We start from the raw sequence: 22,556 nt of genomic DNA on the forward strand, positions 1-22,556 counted from the left end.
CTGAACACGACTATGTTGTTTAATTAAAAGTTTTTAAAATTCCAACAATTAACATAAAATATAACTAAATTAAAATTATATTATACAACACAAGTGGCAAACAAGGCATCAAACGTTCATTGTATAAGCGTACGTACAAGTAGCTAGGCCTACATTTATATATATACATATATATTATCATCTAATAATCTTGTAAATTTATACTTACTTTAAATAGCTTTGTTTTAAGTAGCAAATTCCACCGACATCTAACATTAAGTGAATTTTAAAAGACTTCAAAATATCGTTTTACAAAATGTATCATCGCAATAATTATTATTTCCTGGGTATGTCCCAAGTTGTGAAACTATGGTTTGTTTTAATTTTCTCAATAACTGTGACAAGTGAACATTATTTCATTCGGGATACAAATTTGATAATAACTGGTAACTCGTTTATTATTTTCTAAATCGGTAATGTATATTTTTTGTATTATTCACGGATGCTAGGATGTTCAAGGATACGAACGCTCGCGAACTATTTGACTGGTATCACCGTGTTCTATCTTATCACATTCATTTAACATTATATGGAAAAACCAGTCTGTACATGATTTCAATTATTATTTAATTAACGTTGGCTAAGTGCATTTTTTGTCTATATTAATATGGCATCTGGGGTCAGTTGCCAAAAACCTCAGTTGTAATGACTCAGTAAAGTAGTATAGAAATATCTTGAGTTGGAAATAATATATATTTAGTGTCAAGAACAAAATATTTGACACAAAGTTTTATTGGTAGAGTTGCTATATAGTGAGACCTATAAGCGTCCTTATTTTCAATATGGCGATCATGTTTTACGTGTTTCAAAAAATAATGTTTCCGGGTACTTGCTAGGTATGTATTTATTTTCAAAGAGATTTATGGATTGAAGAATTACCTAGATGAATTAAAATTAACATTAACTACTGAAATCAAACAAAACTATTTTTGTATCTGGCCGTAAGAATGAGATACTGACTTTTTGTTCCCAAACCAGTTCGCCCCTGTGTGTTCATCCCCACACACCCCTAATAAATTCGACCTGCAAAATACTATTTTTTTTCTTCTTCTTTTTTTAAATGTACATTTCTTGAATGATTTTGAAGGGAAAAGAAACAACTTCAAAGAATGTACAGTAAAACTTCTCTAAATCTCGAATGCAAATAACAGTTTTAATAGAAATTCAAATTCAAAGGTATTCAAAGGTCTGACTTGATATTTAATTTTTTAATTGTTATTTGCCAACCGTACCCAGTCATAGATAATGGTGATTACACATGTAATGGCTAACCTGAGCATGTGTGTATTGCACCGGCTATGTTTGCAGTCGGGTAATCTGGTTGAAGACGGCAAAGTCACAGTGGCAATAAACGAAACAATTAGTGGCTCCATAATGATTGACAATGGTCTGGGCTTCCGGCTTTCAGAGGTACAAATTGCACTAAATAAAATGTTTGGGACTGAATTATTCGTCCGGTGTTCAGTTTCTAAGAGAGGTTTCCAGTTTAAAGAGGTAAACTTTAGTGTTAAAAGATACATAAATCCCGGACTTAGGAGAGAATTCAGGTTTAAAGAAGGTCTGGTCTTGAGGGGTTTCATTGTATTATGTTAATTGTTTAAATTGTGTAGCCAGAATGTTAGTTCATCAAGATTATTGCTCAGCCATAACAGATATATCTGTGTAAAATGGCATGATTTTGCTTTAATTTTAAGATCGCTAATATTTTATGATTTACAGTATATGAAATAGAGAATAATAGACACAAGTGGCCGTTAGATACCATTTCTCTGATGAGTTGTTTTAAAATGTATCTGACGAGTGAAAGCAACAACGAGTTGTGAGATAATTGGTATTTAATGGACACGAATGTATTATTCTATTTCTTACATATCCTCAAAAAGCAGGTTTTACGCAAATTTTAACATCTTTTTCAACTAAAAGTTATTTACAGCCGTTGCACTTGTAGCTGACTTAACGCGTCACAGACGCATGAGTGTCATGTTAACTATACATCACAGTCTAATTGATTTTTATTGGATGTATGGCTTTGGTGACCTAGGAGCAGCCAGTCATATGTCTTGAAATTAACACATGTACATATGTTAACAAGTATGTGTAATCATAAATTTATGTTTCAGTTTTCAGAAGCTATTAAAAATCATGCTTTTTTAAAATCAGTTTTGTCAGGTACAGCTTTGAAAGTGGTGATGAGGAGCTAGTTTGTGTATACATTGTACGTGTATATACAAAATTAATGTTTGTACACCTAACTCTTTTTCTTACAAAATATTATAAATGTAAGCATTGTGCATAACCGAATAAAATTGTTGAACTATTCAGTTTAAAATGTTAACCTCAATCTTTCAAAAATGTTCTGTGTAATTTTTCACTATTGTTTATTCTAAAATAGATGTGTATTTATTAGTATGTGACATTGTATGAGTGATCTGTTTTCTTTTCAGAGTGTGTTAATTGTTAGCATGGAAGAATTTAAGCATACCTTTGTTCGTTTATGCAAGGATAATCATGTTGATGTTCAAGACTGTGTTACTGATAAGCTGAAAAGGTATGGATTAAGAAAAATATTTGATTTGGAATGCCAAAACAATCTGATTTGATTCATTTATAAAATCAACATTATTACATATATATGTACATAGAGATGACTATATATACAAAACAAAATAAAAGTTATATTCCACAAAGTTTAACAAACACATGTCTCTATTCTAATTTATGATATTTGTAGTAGTTTGGGATGTCGTAAAAGCTGAACTATATATATTCAAAAGCCATAGTTTTAATGTAAGCTAATTTGGAACAATATTCTATAGAGAGGCGAGTAGTTTGCTAAGTAAGACTAATGCAGCCCTCCCAGACCTCCTATATTTCCTATATATTTTACAGGATCCTATAAAACTCCTATATTGAGATTCATTTCCTATATTTGACTCCATTGCTTTGCCAAAATGCTGATGAATAAAATATGTTACTAAGTTATATACGCAATGAAAGGCAGCCAGCCTGTCAGAAATTCAGAAGATGCTTTGAATGTGGGAGATCTGTATCAAGTGCCAATCAAGATCCTGCTCACCTGATGAAGTGAGGAGGATATACTACTGATACAAGATGCACCAACTTTCAAAGTATCCTGGATATCTGCATGGACTGCTGGCAATCCTTGGTATAAATTTTTTGAGGTAGTAGATGGTATCTTGTGTACATACATAAGGTAAGAACATACCATTAGTAATGTACATGTCTTTAGAAATCCGTGTAAAATGCTTATAATCATGATAATAGGTACACATTTTCCTATGAAACTCCTATATTTGACCTTAAAATTCCTATAAAACTCCTATATTTTGGTATGCAAATTCCTATATTTCCTATATTGTAATATGTACAAGTGGCTGGGAGGCCTGCTAATGTATATGTTTCCTTTTTTTCCATGTAAATTAGGTCACTGTGTCATGAATGTCGGGAGCCCTAGCCTGAATGCCAATTTTGATTCTCCAAACAATTCACCAATCTTCAAAACATTTTGTGTAAACTTCAATATGTATTTGCCAACTACATTTTGGCATTTCAGTAAAAAAAAATCCTCATGTTTTATGATATTAAAGTATGCTAAAATGTAAAAGTTTATTATTTAGTTTACATGTAGCATGCAGTGTTTTTCACTCATAATCTAATAGTGGAATACACTGATGCTATGTCAATTTAAAATAAGCATAGTCATATTTAGTCTGATATACATGTATCTTCCCCCAGACATATATTGGACCATTCATATACATGTATATAATACATTAAACCCTATCTATGTCAAACTCTTGTTTTCTCAAACGTCACACTATCTTGAAGGAAGAAGCGGGTCCCGAACATTTGTCCGTCTATGTAAACATTTATATCTCAAAGTTTAACATAAAAATGCTCACATTATCTCAAATAATATTTGTGGTCCCAAATGACATATTTACTATATATTTTGTGTATTTTTCTCGAAGTTGAAGTTTTCATATTTTTTCATTAATAAAAGACCTCAACGAGTTCAATAAAATTATAAAATCACTTTATTGTTACAACTTACAGTAATTAGTTGTAATAAGTGGTATTGCCAAGTATCAATAATTTAATCTACATGAAAGTGATAGCCTCCAAACTTGCAGTTCATACCAAATTCAGCTGACACTGGGCATGTATGTGGCTAGAAAATATCCCGAAGATCTGTAATATTTTATTGTGTCATGCCAGAACGTACACTGGGGTTCAAAGGTGTGAATTAACCATCATGGTATTCAAACATTTATTAAACTGCTTTTGTCTGCTGTATCCAGATCGGAACATAAGTTGATGCTACTTAGTAACTGTAATTATCAGTTAATCATGAAGCATGTAAAATGATTGTCATCAACTCGATCCCCGTTAGTGGGCCCATTGGGCTATTTCTCACTCCAGCCACTGCACCACAAGTGGTACCTCAAAGGCTGTGGTATGTGCTATCCTGTCTGTTGGATAGTGCATATAAAAGATCCCTTGCTGCTAATTGAAAAGAGTAGCCCATGAAGTGGCGACAGCAGGTTTCCTCCCTCAATATCTGTGTGGTCCTTAACCATATGTCCGACACCATATAACCATAAATAAAATGTGTTGAATGCGTCGTTAAATAAACCATTTCCTGGTAATTAGTTAATTTTACCTACATTATTTTCTATTTATATTTATCTTTAATCTTTTTGGTAATAAATTTAAATTAATAAATACATGTACATGTATATCCAGGGAACATTTTGTTTTCAATATCTTGATTAGCAATATTTCTAGTCTGGATTAAAAATTGATTAGCAACTACTGTTAAATGTTTTTAAATTGTGTAGTGATATCTGAAACTTGTGTAACGAATCGTAAGGCGATAATGAGCAAAATGTTCCCTGATATAGAAAATCATATTTTTAGAAACGAAACGGCTATGTTAATTACGTAGATCTAGTGAAATTTGCAAAAGTTCATATGCTACATGTACATAACCATAAGATTCATAAGTTGGAAATTATGTTGGATATTTTTCAGCTTCTCGAGTGGATCGGGAAAGGAAAAAACAGTGCTTGATTTGTCTGCCAACAGTCTGACAGCTAAAACCTGTGCTGTACTTGGCAAAGTGTTGTCACTTGATCGCACCTTTCTGGAAGTAAAGTTTGCTGACTGCATGCTCAATGAAGACGGTAATTTGTATTGCACTATTTTGTTGATCAGTGTTGCATGAACTCGGCCCTCGAAATTCGCGTCAACAATCAGCAGTGCCGGCGCAGAAAACTGTTGCAAAATGAATCTGCAACAACATTTTTATTTTATCATTATCGGGTATTTATTTACTATTATCCCTTGCTGCATTAGGAGAAATATGTACAGGGCGTAGCTCAGTGGTTCAGCACTTGCCTGATGCGCGATCAATCTAGGATTGATACCCATCGGTGGGCCCATTGGGCTATTTCTCGTTCCAGCCAGTGCTCCACAACTGGTGTAACAAAGGCTGTGGTATGTACTATCATATCTGTGGGATGATGCATATAAAAGATCCCTTGCTGCTAATCGAAAAGAGTAGCCCATGAAGTGGCGACAGCAGGTTTCCTTTCTCAATATCTGTGTTGTCCTAAACCATATATCCGACACCATAAATAAAATGTGTTGAGTGCGTCATTAAATAAAACGTTTCCTTCCTTCCTTTAAGTAAAATATATCAGGTTTCCTCTTATAACAACGAGTCGTAATTAACAAATGTTTGACTTCCAATAGCTGATGATTAATTACACAATGTGCTCTAGTGGTGTCATTAAACAAAACCAACTTTTTGTTATTATGTGTACAAAATTGCAGTCTCAAAATAATCCAAATTTTGGCAGTTGTGAACTGATTGGTAAACGTATTGAACAGTTGTTTCTCATGTCAGTTTGTGTGTCTATCTGTGGATCCATTGGGTTACTATTCATTCATATGGATTCACAGGTATAATCAGTATTCCGGTATAGGATAAATCCCCTTTTTGACCAGTTAACAACTACATGTGTATTGACATTATTTTTAAAATTTATTATTATTATTATTATTTTATTTTTTTATTATTATTTCAGTTTTTTTTTTTTTTTTTACTGTAATTATTTTGTGTTCTAGTATTTCTCATCTCTATCAGCTTGATAATGTCAGCAATGGGGTGCCTTGACTAATTGGTGTACAACATATTTTTAACATAATGGTAGGCGCATATATATATATATATATATATATATATATATATATATACGTACATACATACATATATACATACATATACATAGACTGTTATGTCCTATCCTGTCTTTGGGAAAGTACAGATAAAGACCAGGGGCCTAATTCAGTAAACTCTCGCAACTTTGCGATCTCGCAGTGCAATGCTAAAATACTTGCAAAGAGGATACTTTGTTGTCTAGCAGAGCCTAAGAGAGCTTTGTGAATTAGGCCCTGGGCCCTGTTCCGCAAAGTGATCTTAGCATTACTATCGCCGTAAATATCTACCATCGTAACCTTAAGTTTTTTTCTACAATCGCCAGCCCATTCCATAGCTTACTATCGTTGTAAATTACGGTGAAATTTTACAGTTGGTACGAGGCAGTTGTAAGTCACTAATGTAGATGTCAAATGGTAGGCAGATGATAATTTGATCATTTTGTAAGAAGGATACTAACTTTTTGTGTAAAAATAGATCTAATATACTAAATACCTTTTATGAAACTCTGCGTTTGATGAAAAACATGCTAGACCAAATGACTTTGACATGAACTACAGAGATAACTATATAATTAAAGAAGCACCTACGACTATCGTAAGGTTGTTGTGTGGGACGGCTGTAAAGTTTACAGTACCAGTTGTAAAACTCACCTTAAGTCACTACAATTAACCTTAGCTACGATTCTTTCGAGGAACAGGGCCCAGGGAAGCAGTGTTGCTTAAAAGAGTTCAAGAGATCTTTGTGAATTAGCCCCCTGATTGCAATGATGCAAGAGTCGGGGTAGCCTTTATTGCAACAATGTGTGAAATATTTACAGGACAACTAGGTCAAACAAAAACGTTGCTTGTTTCATACTATATGTTGGGGAATATTTAGGGTAGGTAGGTTTAGAAGAAAAAAAAAATATTTGGAAAATTATTTTATATAGTAAGTTGATCACCATAATAGTAAAGTAATTGTTTCGTAAAGGTTTCTTGGTAATTATTCAAAGAAATTTATTAGGGTCTGCTCAGCAGAGTAAAATTAGGATTGGTCAATTAACTGGAAACAAACAATATTTTATGTTATGCCCTATCACAATTGATGTTTGACACTAAATAACCACTGTTTAACCAATGTGTTGAGCTGTCTTTTAATGAAATTCCTTTCTTGTTACTGTTTAATTTAAATAAGTGGATCTATGTTTTTCAACTATAGCAATCAAAGGTCTGTGTCATTTAATGGAATTTCTTTCTTGGAACTTAAACTTAAATAAGTGAATCTATGTTTTTCAATTATAGCAATCAAAGTTCTGTGTCATTTAATGGAATTTCTTTCTTGGAACTGTTTAATTTACATAAGTGGATCTATGTTTTTCAATTGCAGCAATCAAAGGACTGTGTCATGGATTTTCTATAAACTCATTCTGTAAGAAGCTGGACCTCAAGGTATTGTAGATCTATATCAGTTACTTATCCGGTTTTGTCTGATAGTGTAGGGTAAATCAAGATAAATTTTAAAAGTATTGTGCTCTAATGTTCTTACAATTTGTATACTATAGATATCAGTTATTTATCCAGTTTTGTCCGATAGTGTGGAGTGAATCAAGATACATTTTAAAACACTTTGCTCTAATATTCACATTGTAACTGTCTATGCCAGTGTTGCTGTCAGAAAGAAATTTCTGGGTATGGCACTATGTAATTGAATGCAACCACAGTCAACAGGGGGTATGGGGGGCCTCCCCCATACAGAAAATGGGTTAAGTTTAGGGTTAGGGTTAAGAAAATCATACAGTAATGACAACAGTAATTAATTTTGTCAAAAGGTTAACTTAAAAAAATAAAATCTGCAAAACAATTTGGGTATGGCACCATACCTGTTTTACCCTCTGGCAGAAACCCTGTATGCATTTTTCACAGACTTATGGCCCTTAAACTTTGAGTTTTGTTGGGCCCTCTAGGGGACATGTTGCTTTAGCTGTACTCTCAGAATGCTTGTGGCTATTTTGGGGTGTTTTCCCCTTCCTAACCAGTTTCTTATGACTGGTTGATCATAAGTGCTGCCCTGTCTGGGAAAATGCTTATAACAGATCCATTTCGCAGGCATCGAAATAAGTCGAGAACGGTCGTTCAGGTTACCGGGAGGTTACCACATGTTAGAAAAGTCGAGAACGGTGTTTCGTTCTCGATAAAAAATTTCAACGAATGGTAGTTTCGTTTCCGAACGTAAACCAGGCAATGCATTCAGGACTTCTGCGTTAAATTTTCTCGTCAGGAATTGCATCGATGTTCGCGCGCAAGTCACTCCGCGTTTAAGCAGCGTCCACTAAATGAATTTATGTCCGCGTTTGTTTTCTCGTACAAAATTGCACCAATGTTCGTGCGCACTTGTGCAATTTTGGCAATCCACGTTTAAGCAGCGCCCACTAGATAAATTTACTTTCGGATTTCGTTTCTTGTATCGATGTTCGCACGCACCGTTACAATTTCAGAACGACCGCGTAGTAGTAACAGGAATTCAATTCTAACTTTCATATAGTTGTGGAAACCTATAGGTTACCAGACTATATTTTGTGGTAACCTGTAAATGGGTTACCAGACACAATGCTTATTTCGATGCCTGATCTCGGCTAATCCGAAAATGTAGCAGGTTTCCTCTGAAGACTGTGTCAGGATTACCAAACGTTTGACATCCAGTAGGCAATGATTATTAACTCAAAACAGAATGACAGTTCTCAAGAATATGCTCTGAATGGACGACTTCTCAATCCTTTTTTCATTAATTTTGATGAGTATGCACATTTTCTTCAGGGCAATAACATCCGTGGTTCAGGAGCTGAAGCACTTGGAAAGATGTTACAGAAAAACCACACTCTAGTCAGGTTGGTAATCGGTGGATCACTGATAAAAGAGTACAAGAATGTCTGATCATTGTATTGTAGCAGTCAGCCCTAGTGTTTACACATAACCAGAACTTGGGCTGCAGGGACCGTCTTTTATTCAACCAATGACAGACAATGGAAATTACAGAATGATGAGCCGATGCGACACCCTGTAATAAATACAATACAATACATAGAACCACATACTAGTTGTTTTGTTGTGTTGTTTATAGTGCGCAAGAATATTATACTATGAGACTGTGTAGTTGTCAAGTGGTATAAATCTTGTGCACTATAAACGAGTGCAATAAAAAAACATGGCAAAACAACTAGTATGTGGTTCTGTATATTTTACATACCACATTTCTATAGTATGATTAACAAAACTTATATTAAATAACGCAAGTTACTTTGTCTGGAAAGTTGGTTGAATTTTATGGAATTGATGGAACTCTGAGTGTTCTGGCTAGGGACATGATGTCATTCTTGGCTAGGAACATAAAATCATTCCTAGTTAGGGACATTAAGTCATTCTTGGCTAGGGACATGACGTCATTTGGGTGAACACGTAGTAGGCTACAACACATGCAAGATTTTGTATCACACATATATTTGATAAAAGATTTTTTTATTGCATGTTCAGAATGCTCTTTATTACTATAGTAAGATAGTAATAAATATGTAATAAAATATAATATCACAGTGCTGTTGTCTATACACCTACCCCAAATATTAACTAGTGGATAAATTAGAATAAAGTTTTCCAAGAACGTCTCATCACATTATTGTCATGTTGCTGTTTTATACACACATACGTTAATCAGGTTAGTTATTACTTGACTATTAATATAGTTTTATTATATATCTCATCATATTATTGTTAGTGTGGGTTTTTTTTACACACCTAAATAGAATTATTCATGAAATTTAATTGGTATCTATAGAAAATTGTTGATTACGGTACTTTAAACATTTAAAATAAAATGTCGACATTTATTGATTTTGTAAGTTGTGATCACCACTTGATGCGCAGTCGGTCTAGGATTGATTCCTATCGGGTTGTTTCTCGTTCCAGCCAGTGCACCACAACTGGTATATCAAGGGCCATGGTATGTGTTATCCTGGATGTGGGATGTGCATATAAAAGATCCCATGCTACTAATGAAAAAATTTAGCAGGTTTCCTCTCTAATACTATATGTTAAAATTACCAAATCCAGTAGCTGAGGATTAATAAATCAATGTGCTCCAGTGGTGTCATTAAACAAAACGAACTATTTTAAGTCTGATTTACTGAGTCTGATTTTGGGCTTGTTATTTCAGTTTATGCCTCGAATGGAATGCTCTTGGGTTGCTCGATAACTCGTTTGCTGTTTTCTGTGATGCTATCGGCTGTAACCGGAATCTCCAGGCTTTAGACCTCCGAAACAACCAGATCAACCACGATGAAGCTGCAGAACTAGCAACAAACCTGAAACGGAACACTTACTTAAAAGCACTCGGTTATTGTTTTGTATTTAATTATATGTTTCTATTCTTTAACAAACAAAATTTGTCATGCATTGGGGAAAAAACAAAACAAACCTAATAGTAATTTTGTTGAACAGCAGAGGACATTTCATTTTCAAAATTTTGATTAGTTACAGTTACTGATCAATTTCTGATCAACTGGCTAGTTAATATTTTTAAATTGTGTAGCGATCTCTGAATCAGTAGTGAATCACGACACGTTACTCAACAAAACGTTCCAGTAACAGTTGCTATTTTCTTTAAAAACATTGCTTCTCAAATGAAGCAGATAAAACTTATTTGAACTTACATTCAAAATGCACTTTCAGATTTGCGATGGAATAACATTGGACTGTTGGGTGGTCGCGCTCTTATTGAGATGTTGAAGACGAACAAGACACTGTCGAGACTGGAGCTGGCTGGCAACAACATCCCGTCTGATGTGCTCAAGTCTATTGGTGTGTCAAATATGCAATTTTACCCTGCAACCACTGTTTCTATTGACAGATTATGATGACAGATAAAGCAAAGTGATATACGTATAGTAGCACAATATGACTTTTGACATCAAATGCATAGCTACATTACAAAATCACTTATTTCACCTCTCGGTCATCGTACAATGTAGCTGAAATAACAGAAATAATAGGTTTTCCCCTTGATGTTTATGGGCTGCAGGATAAAGATAATAACTAGTCAAGGCCGAATGAGAAATTCCACTAGGCAGAGCCTCGCAGAATTTCCCATTCATACCTTCACAGGATAAAGCCGATATCTGACATCATTAACTAGTTATTCTCTATATTAACCAATTGGTTTAAAAATAGCTTTGTTCATATTAAAGTGTTCAGTCCCACTAAAATGTTAAGTCTATCGGTGTGTCAAACATGCAGTTATTACCCACATGGTTACAAATATCTTGGTTCTTATCAAAGTGTTACGTCCCACTAGAATATCAAGTGGGACGTAACACTTCGACATCGTATGAAGACGTCATCATTTGGCACACTACAACCTTACAGGAACATCAACCAAACGAGATCTGTGATATAAAATTATAATTGATTATGGGTAATAAATGGGATATTAAGCTTGCTACCATTTCGTATCAGGTTTATGTTCCTCGTGAAATAAACATGATATGAAATGGAAGCTTGTTTAATATCTTATAATTATGTAACAGATCAGTCAACCTGTTCTTAGAAGATTCGAACTATAGGTAGGTAGAACAACGAAAAATAAAAAAATAAATATGTGGTCAAGTTTTTTTTTTTAAACAAAAATATGAACCAAAAGATGTAAATAAATGAAAACCGGACGGAAAAATATTTAGTGGTTAGAAAATTATAGCCCTTTGAAGTTTGGCGTGCTGTGAAATATGTCTGCCAAATTTTGACCCGCTTTTTTAAATTTGCCGGTTAGACTCAACTACTGATCGCCATGTGTATATTTCACTTTAAAATGGAACTGAAATTCGCTAAATATTATGCTGGAATATGTAATAGTGTTTTTGAAGCCAGTGGAAAATGGTAACATATACAATTATAATGTTAAAATGTTTCATAACCCTAACGTGTTATAAACTAAAAGAGATGTTGTTGTTTTATAATACTTTATAGCCTTCAGGTAACAATACCCCCCATTTCAAAAGTATGCATAAATAGTGAAACAATGTTCATTAAAGGCAGTGCAATGCGTTTGAATGAGCCGTGACTAATAATGACAGGGACTAGTCCATTGTAATACAATAGGGTAAAACAGTCTGTTTAATGATAAAAATATTTGAAGAAAAATAAAGTTGGTGGTGGGAGGAGGGGGTGACGGGTCTTTGTGGGGGTGATGGTGGCGGTAGGGTTTTTGGTGGGGGAGTTCTTGATTTAAGCTGAGTAACAAACAATACATTTGGAAAAAAATATAAAAGGCTGAAATGTTTGTTTTTTTAAATGATAATACAAATGTGATTAATGATAGTGAAAATATTTTGATGTTGTGGGGGGGTTGACGTGTCTTCTTTTTTGGGGGGTGGTTGTTTGGTAGGTCTTGATTTAAGCTGAGTAACAATAAAAATATAGAAACATAAAATGCTGATTTTTTTAAAATGATTAATTAAATAATAATAATAATACAATGTGATTATTGCATGCCACTGTAAATATAGATAGAAAATGTGCGTGTTCGTCTGGGTTATGTTTGTTTTTGTTCTTCTTTTTGTTCTTTTCTTTTTTTTGGGGGGGGGCGTGTGTGTGTGTTTGCCGAAGGGGGAGGGGTATTTTGTATTTTATTTTGGGGTGGGGTTGGTGTTGTTACTGGGGTTGGGTTTGTTTTGTTGTTGTTGTTTGTTTGTTTGTTTGTTTTTTGAGAACCTCTTTGTTTGTTTTTGTTTTATTTATGTTTTGATTTGCCCGCCAGTTATGCTTACAACGTGTACAACAATGTCTTCACCATCTAGCCCTATCCATGCAAGACCACATAAACATGTTTATACAAATATTTTTACAGTTACTAGGTCGATGTTTTTAGGATAAATGATTTTTGCTGTTATTACAGCAAAATTTGCAATTTTGTATAATACAATAGTACATTAAAATTAATTTGACTGCTAAATAAGGGAAGGTCTAGACTGTGGCTAGCAAAGGGTGTTGGGATGGATGCCCAGGTTTAGCAAGGACTGTGTGCTGAGATATAATATGGTAACTATTAAAATGGTGTTACTGTCCAGTATTCTGTGCTTTAAATAAGTACGGCGAGAGGGCAGCTTTAAAAAACAGGAAGGTGAAACAACCACAGGTATAGTCATAATGATTTGGGCTAGATTCACCTCTAGGATGGTCACGATTTTCAGCAACTTAGGCAGTCAAGTAACATTCTGTTGAAATATGGGAGTGAGAGGGACAAAGGTGCGCATGCGCTAGGGTGAAAGGACTTGAAAATTCAATGAAAACATAGAAATATGATTTCAATTGAATATGTGAACTCGATGAAGGAAATATATTCAAATATTGAGTTCAGGTTTTCAAAACATTTAAAATATCACATTTCGTTATCAGTGACAAAATCGACCTTTCTCTATAATGAGCCACGTCTTAATACCTCAAACACTTCTAAATGAAGCCATTGACGTCAGACGCCGCGTTAAGACAAATTATCTCAGCTGTAAAAATTTACGCGACTAGACTTTTTACGGGAGATTGACAGACCTCTCTTGAAAATTGTTATTGGTGCAGTTTTAACCGAATTACAAATTAAATAATTATATCAGTTGGAAAGACGATAAAACGCTGTGTATGTACATGTATTTAATATCACTGTATTTTATTGGGAAGCTGTAGTATTTGTGTTGAAAAGTGAGTCATTTAAGCTGGTGGCAGATATGCAGCGCAAAGTGACGTCAAACTTTGTCATACCTACTATAGGTACACTACCAACTGAAGTATTGGGTGGGTGGGGGGAGGAGGGATGGCTGTCGGTAGACCTATTGATTTTATCCGTTTCCCAAGCAATGCTTTTGTTATAATATGACTAGAGATGATTATAAACTTTATTTGTAACTGCCCCCCAAGTTGCCGGCATCTTCCAATGCCCATAATAATGCATCCCTGAATAAAAGCAAATATTCTGTATATCTGTATATGTGTCCCAAACTGTAAACATGTATATATTTAAAAACTGATTTTCTTGTTGCTTACTCTTTCAGAGACAGCGATTTCTAACAATGCTGACCGGCAGCTGTTGACAAATGAACACACAAAGAGAACCCAAACCCTCACCAAGCACATCAAACAGATTGAAGTGCAGAAATGTGCACAGGTATTGTGACCTAGTTTACTGCTAAATAAGGGAAAGGGACATGGATGCACAGGTTTAGAAGGACAGATATGGTCCAGTATTCTGTTAAATAAGTGAGAGGGACAAAGGTGCACAGGTATTGAGATCTAGGAGGACAAATACAGTCCAGTATTCTGTTAAATAAGTGAGAGGGACAAAGGTGCATAGGTAATGAGATCTAGATGGGCAGATATTGAGAGGTCTTAACTTAGTGCTAGTTGATGACAAAGTTACCCAGGTACTGAGGTCTAGTTTACTGTTAGATCAGGGAGAGAGACAAATGCACATGTATTGACGTCTAGTTTATTACTAGTTAAAGGAGACAAATGCACATGCATTGAGGTCTGGTTTACTGTTAGATAAGGAGACAAATGCACATGTATTGCAGTCTAGTTTACCACTAGATCAGGAGAGACAAATGCACACATGTTGCAGTGTAGTTTACCACTAGATCAGGGAGAGACAAATGCACGCATGTTGCAGTGTAGTTTACCACTAGATCAGGGAGAGACAAATGCACACATGTTGCAGTCTAGTTTACCACTAGATCAGGGAGAGACAAATGCACACATGTTGCAGTCTAGTTTACCACTATATCAGGGAGAGACAAATGCACATGTATTGCAGTGTAGTTTACCACTAGATCAGGGAGAGACAAATGCACGCATGTTGCAGTCTAGTTTACTGCTAGATCAGGGAGAGGGACAGATGCACCTGTATTGATGTCTACTTTACTGCTAGATCAGGGAGAGAGACAAATCCACCTGTATTGATGTCTACTTTACTGCTAGATCAGGGAGAGAGACAAATGCACCTGTGTTGATGTCTAGTTTACTGCTAGATCAGGGAGAGAGACAAATGCACACATGTTGCAGTCTAGTTTACTGCTAGATCAGGAGAGAGACAAATGCACATGTATTGATATCTAGTTTACTGTTAGGTCAGGAAGAGAGACAAATGCACGTGTTGATATCTAGTTTACTGTTAGGTCAGGAAGAGAGACAAATGCACACGTGCTGAGGTCTAGTTTACTGTTAGATGAGGGAAAGAGACAAATCCACCTGTCCTGATGTCTAGTTTACTGCTAGATCAGTGAGATAGACAAATGCACACGTGCTGAGGTCTAGTTTACTGTTAGATGAGGGAGAGGGATAAATGTGCATGTGTACCGAGTTCTGCTTTTTCTGCTAGACATGAGAGGGATGTGGCTCAGTGGTTTGAACACTCACATGAGATATGATGGTTCACTGGAACAAGTTCCTTCAGTAGATTCTGCTATTGACAAAGAAATAGGAAGTGGGGTCGGCCCCTACTACTCTTTTCTAGACTTTACTTTGTTTTATATTGATACCATCTCGTGTCCTCTGGAGTTGGGCCCATCTGAACCACTATACCAACCCATGACAACTGGACTATATCCTAGTCTGATACTCTCTCTCGTTCAGATGGATCTGGCTTCTCAAGATCTGTATTTCAGCACAGTACTACATCTTCAATGTCTAATGACTGTCAATCTAGAGGTTTTCTTGACGGGGTTGCAACCCATCTCATCTCTACAAGCTGTGCACCCTAATGGCTTTAATGAGGCCACTCACATGGACATATAGATCGGACTTTATATTTTTAGATCTTTGTTCAAAATTTGATGTCGAAATTACTTTCTTTTTTTAATATTAAAAAGTCTGATCCTCTCTTCTTTCTCTGATCTATTTGTGGACTGTCCTTCTAAAATGCTCCAAATTATATAAATATTCGGTCGAGCAGTCAATTCTTTTTATTTTTGGGGTGTAACTTTTTATTTTATTTTTAAAAATTCTGCCCATTTTCAACTTTTAGTGACACAAATAAATAAACTGGGAGTTGTTTTCCATCTTGACCATGTGTTTATTTCTGTATTAATCTCGGGCAGATATATTGATTTGAAACGTTTGGGGTTTTGTTGTTTTTTCTAGCTGTCTGATTTGATGAATACACTTGACAACCAGGAAGATCTTCTACGCAAGACTAAGAGGCAAGTGGTCACTCATGGCAGCCAAATTTAAGTATCACCAGATTTAAAATTTAAAAGAGAACATTTTATTCATTTATCACAGTGAGATTCACTGTGCAAGTTTCAGAGATTGCTACACAATTTTAAAACATTAAACAGTAATTGCTGATCAATTTTCATTTGACTAAAACTGTCACTAAGCAAAATTGGAAAACAAAAAATGTTCCCTGTACAGAATAACATTTTGTCAGAAAAGTGAATGACAGGCAAGTTAGTAAGGTTATTACAATCAAGGTTAATTAATATTCTAAAAATGTAAAACAAAATTCAAGAGGTGGCTATTTAAACAAAATTAGCCAACATTTACTCTCAAGGATTGTAAAGTCAGTTGAGCTGTACTCCGAGACAGTTTAAAAAAAAAAAAAAAAAAAATGTTACGTTTAATAACACACTCGACACATTTTATTTACGGTTATATAGCGTCAGACATATGGTTAAGGACCACACAGATATTGAGAGAGGAAACCCGCTGTCGCCACTTCATGGGCTGCTCTTTTCGATTAGCAGCAAGGGAACTTTTATATGCACCATCCCACAGACAGGGTTAGTACATACCATGGTCTTTGATATACCAGTCGTGGTGCACTGGCTGGAACGAGAAATAGCCCAATGGGCCCACTGACAGGGATCAATCCCACACCGACTCTGTATCAAGCAAGCGCTGTACCACTGGGCTATGTCCCAGACAGTTTTAAATCATATTTATTCTGGATATTTAAGTGGCTGCTGCGTCCCAGTCTCATTATCAGTTTATGTCAGTTCATTGTTTTTCCAATGAGATCCTACATAAAAGATATTCAGAAAGAGTAGCCTGATAAAATAGTACATGTTAGTCATCAAACATTGTATTGAAAGAAAAATAATGATTTTGTGTATTATTTTGAAAGTTAATTTTTTTTTTTTTTTTTTTTTTTAGATCTTCCACTCAAAAAGTATCACACCTACAAGAAGCTTTGGAAGACAGGAAGAGCGCCTTTAATTCATTGGCATCTAAGTTAGTTATCTTCTTATGAGACCCAATTAGTCGGTCTGTTATTTATTTACCTATGAGATCAGGACCCGTGATTATAAAACTTTTACAGTCCAGACTCAATCTCTAATGACGTCACACACATACAATTTGTATGGCATTTTCATGATATTAGTGTCTCAGACTTTATTAGAGTCTCGAGTCTAGACTCTAAAAGTTTTATAAGCACAAAAAAAGAAGTTTGTTTTATTTAATGACGCCACTAGAGCACATTGATTTTTTATCTTATTATCGGCTATTGGACGTCAAACATATGGTCATTCTGACACTGTTTTTTAGAGGAAACCCACTGTCGCTGTTACTCTTTTACGACAGGCAGCAAGGGATCTTTTATTTGTGCTTCCCACAGGCAGGATAGTACAAACCATGGCCTTTGTTGAAACAGTTATGGATCACTGGTTGGTGCAAGTGGTTTACACCTATCTATTGAGCCTTGCGGAGCACTCGCTCAGGGTTTGGAATCGGTATCTGGATTAAAAATCCCATGCCTCAACAGGAATCCGAACCCAGTACCTACCAGCCTGTAGACTGATGGCCTAACCACGATGCCATCCGAGGCCGGTCTTATAAGCACCAGGCCAGAGCAGTCAATTATTTAATATAGCACAAAAACAGTTGTTATAGGTTACAATTGTCAGCATTTATTTCAGTGCTTTCATACTATATAATAATGTTGTCAAAACTGTCACAGTACATATTTTTAATAAAAATATGGCGGTTTTTATTACTAATTTTCCTTATTTAAATATCAGAGAAATTGATAATCTATTTGTTATAAAAACATTTTTCACTTAACTGAACATTCAGTTCCCTAGGTAAAACACATGTGAACCAATTTTTGGTTATCTAAAATATTGTCCATTGATAATAATGCAAATTCTTAGAGTACACATGTTCAACATTGAAATTGAAATTAGTCGTGTGGTCTTTAGTACAGCTGTGTCATCAGTCAGAAGATTAAAGTATGTTATTTTAGTTTAACTGTTTTATGAATCATTAAGACTTGTTCTGTTACAGATTGTCTATATGGATGATTAAGATTTGTTCTGTTACCGATTGTTTATATGAATCATTAATAGTTCTGTTACACATTGTCTATATGAATGATTAAGAGTTGTTCTGTTACCGATTGTCTATATGGATGATTAAGATTTGTTCTGTTACCGATTGTTTATATGAATCATTAATAGTTCTTTTACAGATTGTTTATATGAATCACTAAGAGTTGTTCTTTTACAGATTGTCTATATGAATCATTAACATTAGTTCTGTTACCGATTGTCTATATAAATCATTAAGAGATGTTCTGTTACTGATCGTTGTCTATATGAATCATTAAGAGATGTTCTGTTACCGATTGTCTATATGAATCATTAAGAGTTGTTCTGTTACCGATTGTCTATATGAATCATTAAGAGATGTTCTGTTACCGATTGTCTATATGAATCATTAAGAGTTGTTCTGTTACCGATTGTCTATATGAATCATTAAGAGATGTTCTGTTACCGATTGTCTATATGAATCATTAAGAGTTGTTCTGTTACCGATTGTCTATATGAATCATTAACATTAGTTCTGTTACCGATTGTCTATATGAATCAAAAGTTGTTCTGTTACCAATTGTCTATAGGAGTCATTAAGAGTTCTGTTACAGATTGTCTATATGAATCATTAAGATTGGTTCTGTTACCAATTGTCTATATGAATCATTAAGATTTGTTCTGTTACAGATTGTCTATTTGAATCATTAAGATTTGTTCTGTTACAGATTGTCTATATGGATCATTAAGAGTTGTTCTGTTACATATTGTCTATATGAATCATTAAGAGTTGTTCTGTTACAGATTGTCTATATGAATCATTAAGAGTTGTTCTGTTACAGATTGTCTATGACTGAATCAGAACTGGTATTAGCAGAACAGAAACTGCACGACCAGGACTCTGTGATTGCTCGTTTGAAACAGGAAATGTCTGACATGGCTGTTGCACATCTAAATGAAATGAGACGGGAGAAGGAGGTACTGTTTTCTAAACAACAAATACAGTGTCATGTATACAGTATTAATTTGTCTAAAAATAGAACAACAAAAAGGTAAAGACTTTTTTTTTTTAATGTAGCATAAGATAAAAACTTTATCCAAATTTTTTAGAAGATATTTTGTAACAAAATATTAACTTTGCTAAAAAAAAATATAAAAAATGTCAGTTTATGCACTTATCATCTGTCATTTTTGGTACATTAAAAAGTAAACTTAAGGTATTGTGCTTTTTTACACAGTTAAAAGCCATGGTGTTTCTGGGTGTTAATAATGAGGTCACATTTATAAATTATAAAAATTTTAGTGTACATTTTCAGTAAAATAGATAACACTCAAATCTAAAGTCAGGCTTATTTTATGAATATGCACTAAAAGTTGCATGCATCTCTTTTTCAGGATAGAGCAACTGAGGAGATGAAATTATTGAGAGAACTGTCCGAGAGCAACGACAAGAACATACAGTTAGAGATTAAGGTAAATCTTTACTATTGTTACTTTTATTAATCCCTTACCAGAGGGGACTGTAGGTTTCGTCCCTGTCCTTCTGTAAGGGGCGGGATGTAGCCCAGTGGTAAAGTGCTCGCTTAATTTGCGGTCGGTTTGGGATCGATCCCCGTTGGTGGGCCCATTGGGCTATTTCTCGTTCTTGCCAGTGCACCACGACTGGTATATCAAAGGCCGTGGTATGTGCTACCCTGTCTTTGAGATGGTGCATATAAAAGATCCCTTGCTACTAATGGAAAAAATTTGCTGGTTTCCTCTCTAAGACTATATCTCAAAATTACCAAATAGCCGATGATTCATAAATCTATGTGCTCTAGTGGTGTCGTTAAACAAAACAAACTTTTTCTGTCCTTCTGTCTGTCTGTCTGTCCATCTATCCCACATTAGTTTTCCAGACTGTATGGTTTTTTGTATGTACAGTTTGATTTTCATGGTAAGACACCCATTTTTGACATAATTATGGCCCTTGAACTAAGGAGATAAGAAAATAGTTTGGGCCATAAATTGCTTTGGCAATACTCTCAAAATGCTTGTTTACGTTTGTTCATCTGCAGTTAAGGTGTACATTATCTTAAAAGTCATAACAACATGAGGTAGAACTTTGGACAAGCTTTATCCAAAAGTATCACAGGAGAATAATGTATAGTATTAATGGCTGTTAGGACCTGTGGTAGCAGGCATCAAAATAACACAGCTTGGAGGGATAGATAAATAGATCCCTACAAGATCACCATGTATCTCTTGAATCAATTCACTGAAACTGGCATGAAATATAGGTTGAATTTTATCTTAACCAGTTTAGGAATGGAAATATGCATGTATCTAACAGTGTACCTTAGATACCTGAGAGATGTACTATATGATCTTTATTTGGGAACTAATAAAAATGTGACTTTTATCATACTGACATTCACAATGGGATTAATGGGTTATCAGGGCTCGAAACTTGCCAAAAAATATGGTGGCCCAAAAAATAGTAATGGATGTTGGCAAGTTAACTGCGAGCATGATTTTAATGTGGAATATAAATATTAATAGTGGCTCAGATGTTATAGCTCTAAAGAAGATCTCCCACATAATATTATTTGGGCGACTACTGCCATTATTTTTTTAATATTTAAGTCACCCAAACCGAACATTGGTCGCATTTGGCGATCTGGCTGTTTCGAGCCCTGGGTTATTGAGACCACTTTCATAAAAAATATGTACATCCTACTGGGGTTTTTTGTTTGTCTTAATATACAATAAAGTAAATATTTTTTTAGAATTTTCACCACAAAAAGTTCAGTGGAGTAGCATTATTTTTATATTAATGGTACATTCATTTGGTGCTCATGAATATTGTGTATTCACAAGTTCCAAATTGTGAACACAGCTTTACCAAGTGAAGAATGTTCAGGCGATTTATAGACAATCTACACTGTCACTCCAATCTCAAACACCCCCAACTCGTAATTGCATGACTGATTTTTTCACGAGTTGTGAAGATTGAGACAGAAAATCCTACCCCATTTGGGTCATTTTGTCAAACTCCACAACTTGTGAATTAGGAAATGCTATATTCACGACTTCTAATGAGCACAGCATAATATGTTTGTCTCATGACTGTAGTTTTATTAGTAAACCTAAAACATGGTTTTAACAGAGGTATATTGAGATGATTCATGTCAAACACTGTGGCCAAATTATGTCAGTTTACAAGTTGTTGCCTATTTGGGAGGCAAAGGTTTTGGATAAAAGTCATAATTTTAAGGTATTGGACAAAAGTCATAATTTTTATTGCTTGAATGTACACCCCAAGTAAAAACATACACAACAGCTATTGGGTGGATTGTAGTTATGAACCAAGAATACGTGATGCATGCTGTATAATATTTTCTGTTTTTGTAGAGTGAAGATCTGGACAGGAAGTGCAAGAACCAGCAGGAACAGATTTATGAACTCAAAGAGCAGATAACTCACCTCCAGGCTGAGTTGAAACTGAAGTCTTCTCAGTTTGATGGTATGGTTTGATTAGACAAAGCAACCATTGTTTTAGACACATTTTCAAGGCAGCTGGATCATATTTTAATGCACTTTAATATTTTTTATTTTCAATCTCATTCAGTTGTATTGGTTTCCCAGATTCTAAAAACTCTGCATGGAAAATGCAGTGTCTTATGCAGGGCTTGAACTTAATGACGACACTGACGGCAATTGCCATCATTGAGATATAAATTGCCATAGGTAGAGAGCATCACCGACAGCACTTTTGTGCCATCGGTAAAGCTCCTCAATAATGACAAAATGTATACACCTGGTGTACATTATCTACCAATATTTAACATCTGCACGTTTGAAATATGTCTACATACAGCAAAATTACCTTTCAGTCATGTTTAGTTGCTGCAAAAGTCATGTTTGAAAACATTGCCATAGGTAGGCTCAAAATTGTCATCGGTGGGCCATTTT

General features: G+C 34.9%; 1 protein-coding gene across 1 annotated transcript in view; it reads left to right on the plus strand.

The window, feature by feature from the left end:
• The first annotated feature begins 661 nt into the window (after window positions 1-661).
• The window catches only part of LOC121379069 (leucine-rich repeat-containing protein 45-like), a 32,576-nt gene continuing 10,681 nt past the window's right edge, over window positions 662-22,556 (plus strand). Inside the window, exons 1-13 of the mRNA XM_041507533.1 lie at window positions 662-875; window positions 2,484-2,587; window positions 5,095-5,246; window positions 7,652-7,713; window positions 9,079-9,149; window positions 10,472-10,650; window positions 10,987-11,115; window positions 14,352-14,464; window positions 16,435-16,493; window positions 17,449-17,526; window positions 19,445-19,580; window positions 19,998-20,075; window positions 21,996-22,107. Coding sequence (XP_041363467.1) covers window positions 2,502-2,587; window positions 5,095-5,246; window positions 7,652-7,713; window positions 9,079-9,149; window positions 10,472-10,650; window positions 10,987-11,115; window positions 14,352-14,464; window positions 16,435-16,493; window positions 17,449-17,526; window positions 19,445-19,580; window positions 19,998-20,075; window positions 21,996-22,107 — 1,255 coding nt within the window. The 5' untranslated portion in view covers window positions 662-875; window positions 2,484-2,501. The remainder of the gene's footprint in view (window positions 876-2,483; window positions 2,588-5,094; window positions 5,247-7,651; window positions 7,714-9,078; window positions 9,150-10,471; window positions 10,651-10,986; window positions 11,116-14,351; window positions 14,465-16,434; window positions 16,494-17,448; window positions 17,527-19,444; window positions 19,581-19,997; window positions 20,076-21,995; window positions 22,108-22,556) is intronic.

The sequence above is a fragment of the Gigantopelta aegis genome, chromosome 8 (assembly GCF_016097555.1).
Source record: "Gigantopelta aegis isolate Gae_Host chromosome 8, Gae_host_genome, whole genome shotgun sequence".
NCBI lineage: Eukaryota > Metazoa > Mollusca > Gastropoda > Neomphalida > Peltospiridae > Gigantopelta > Gigantopelta aegis.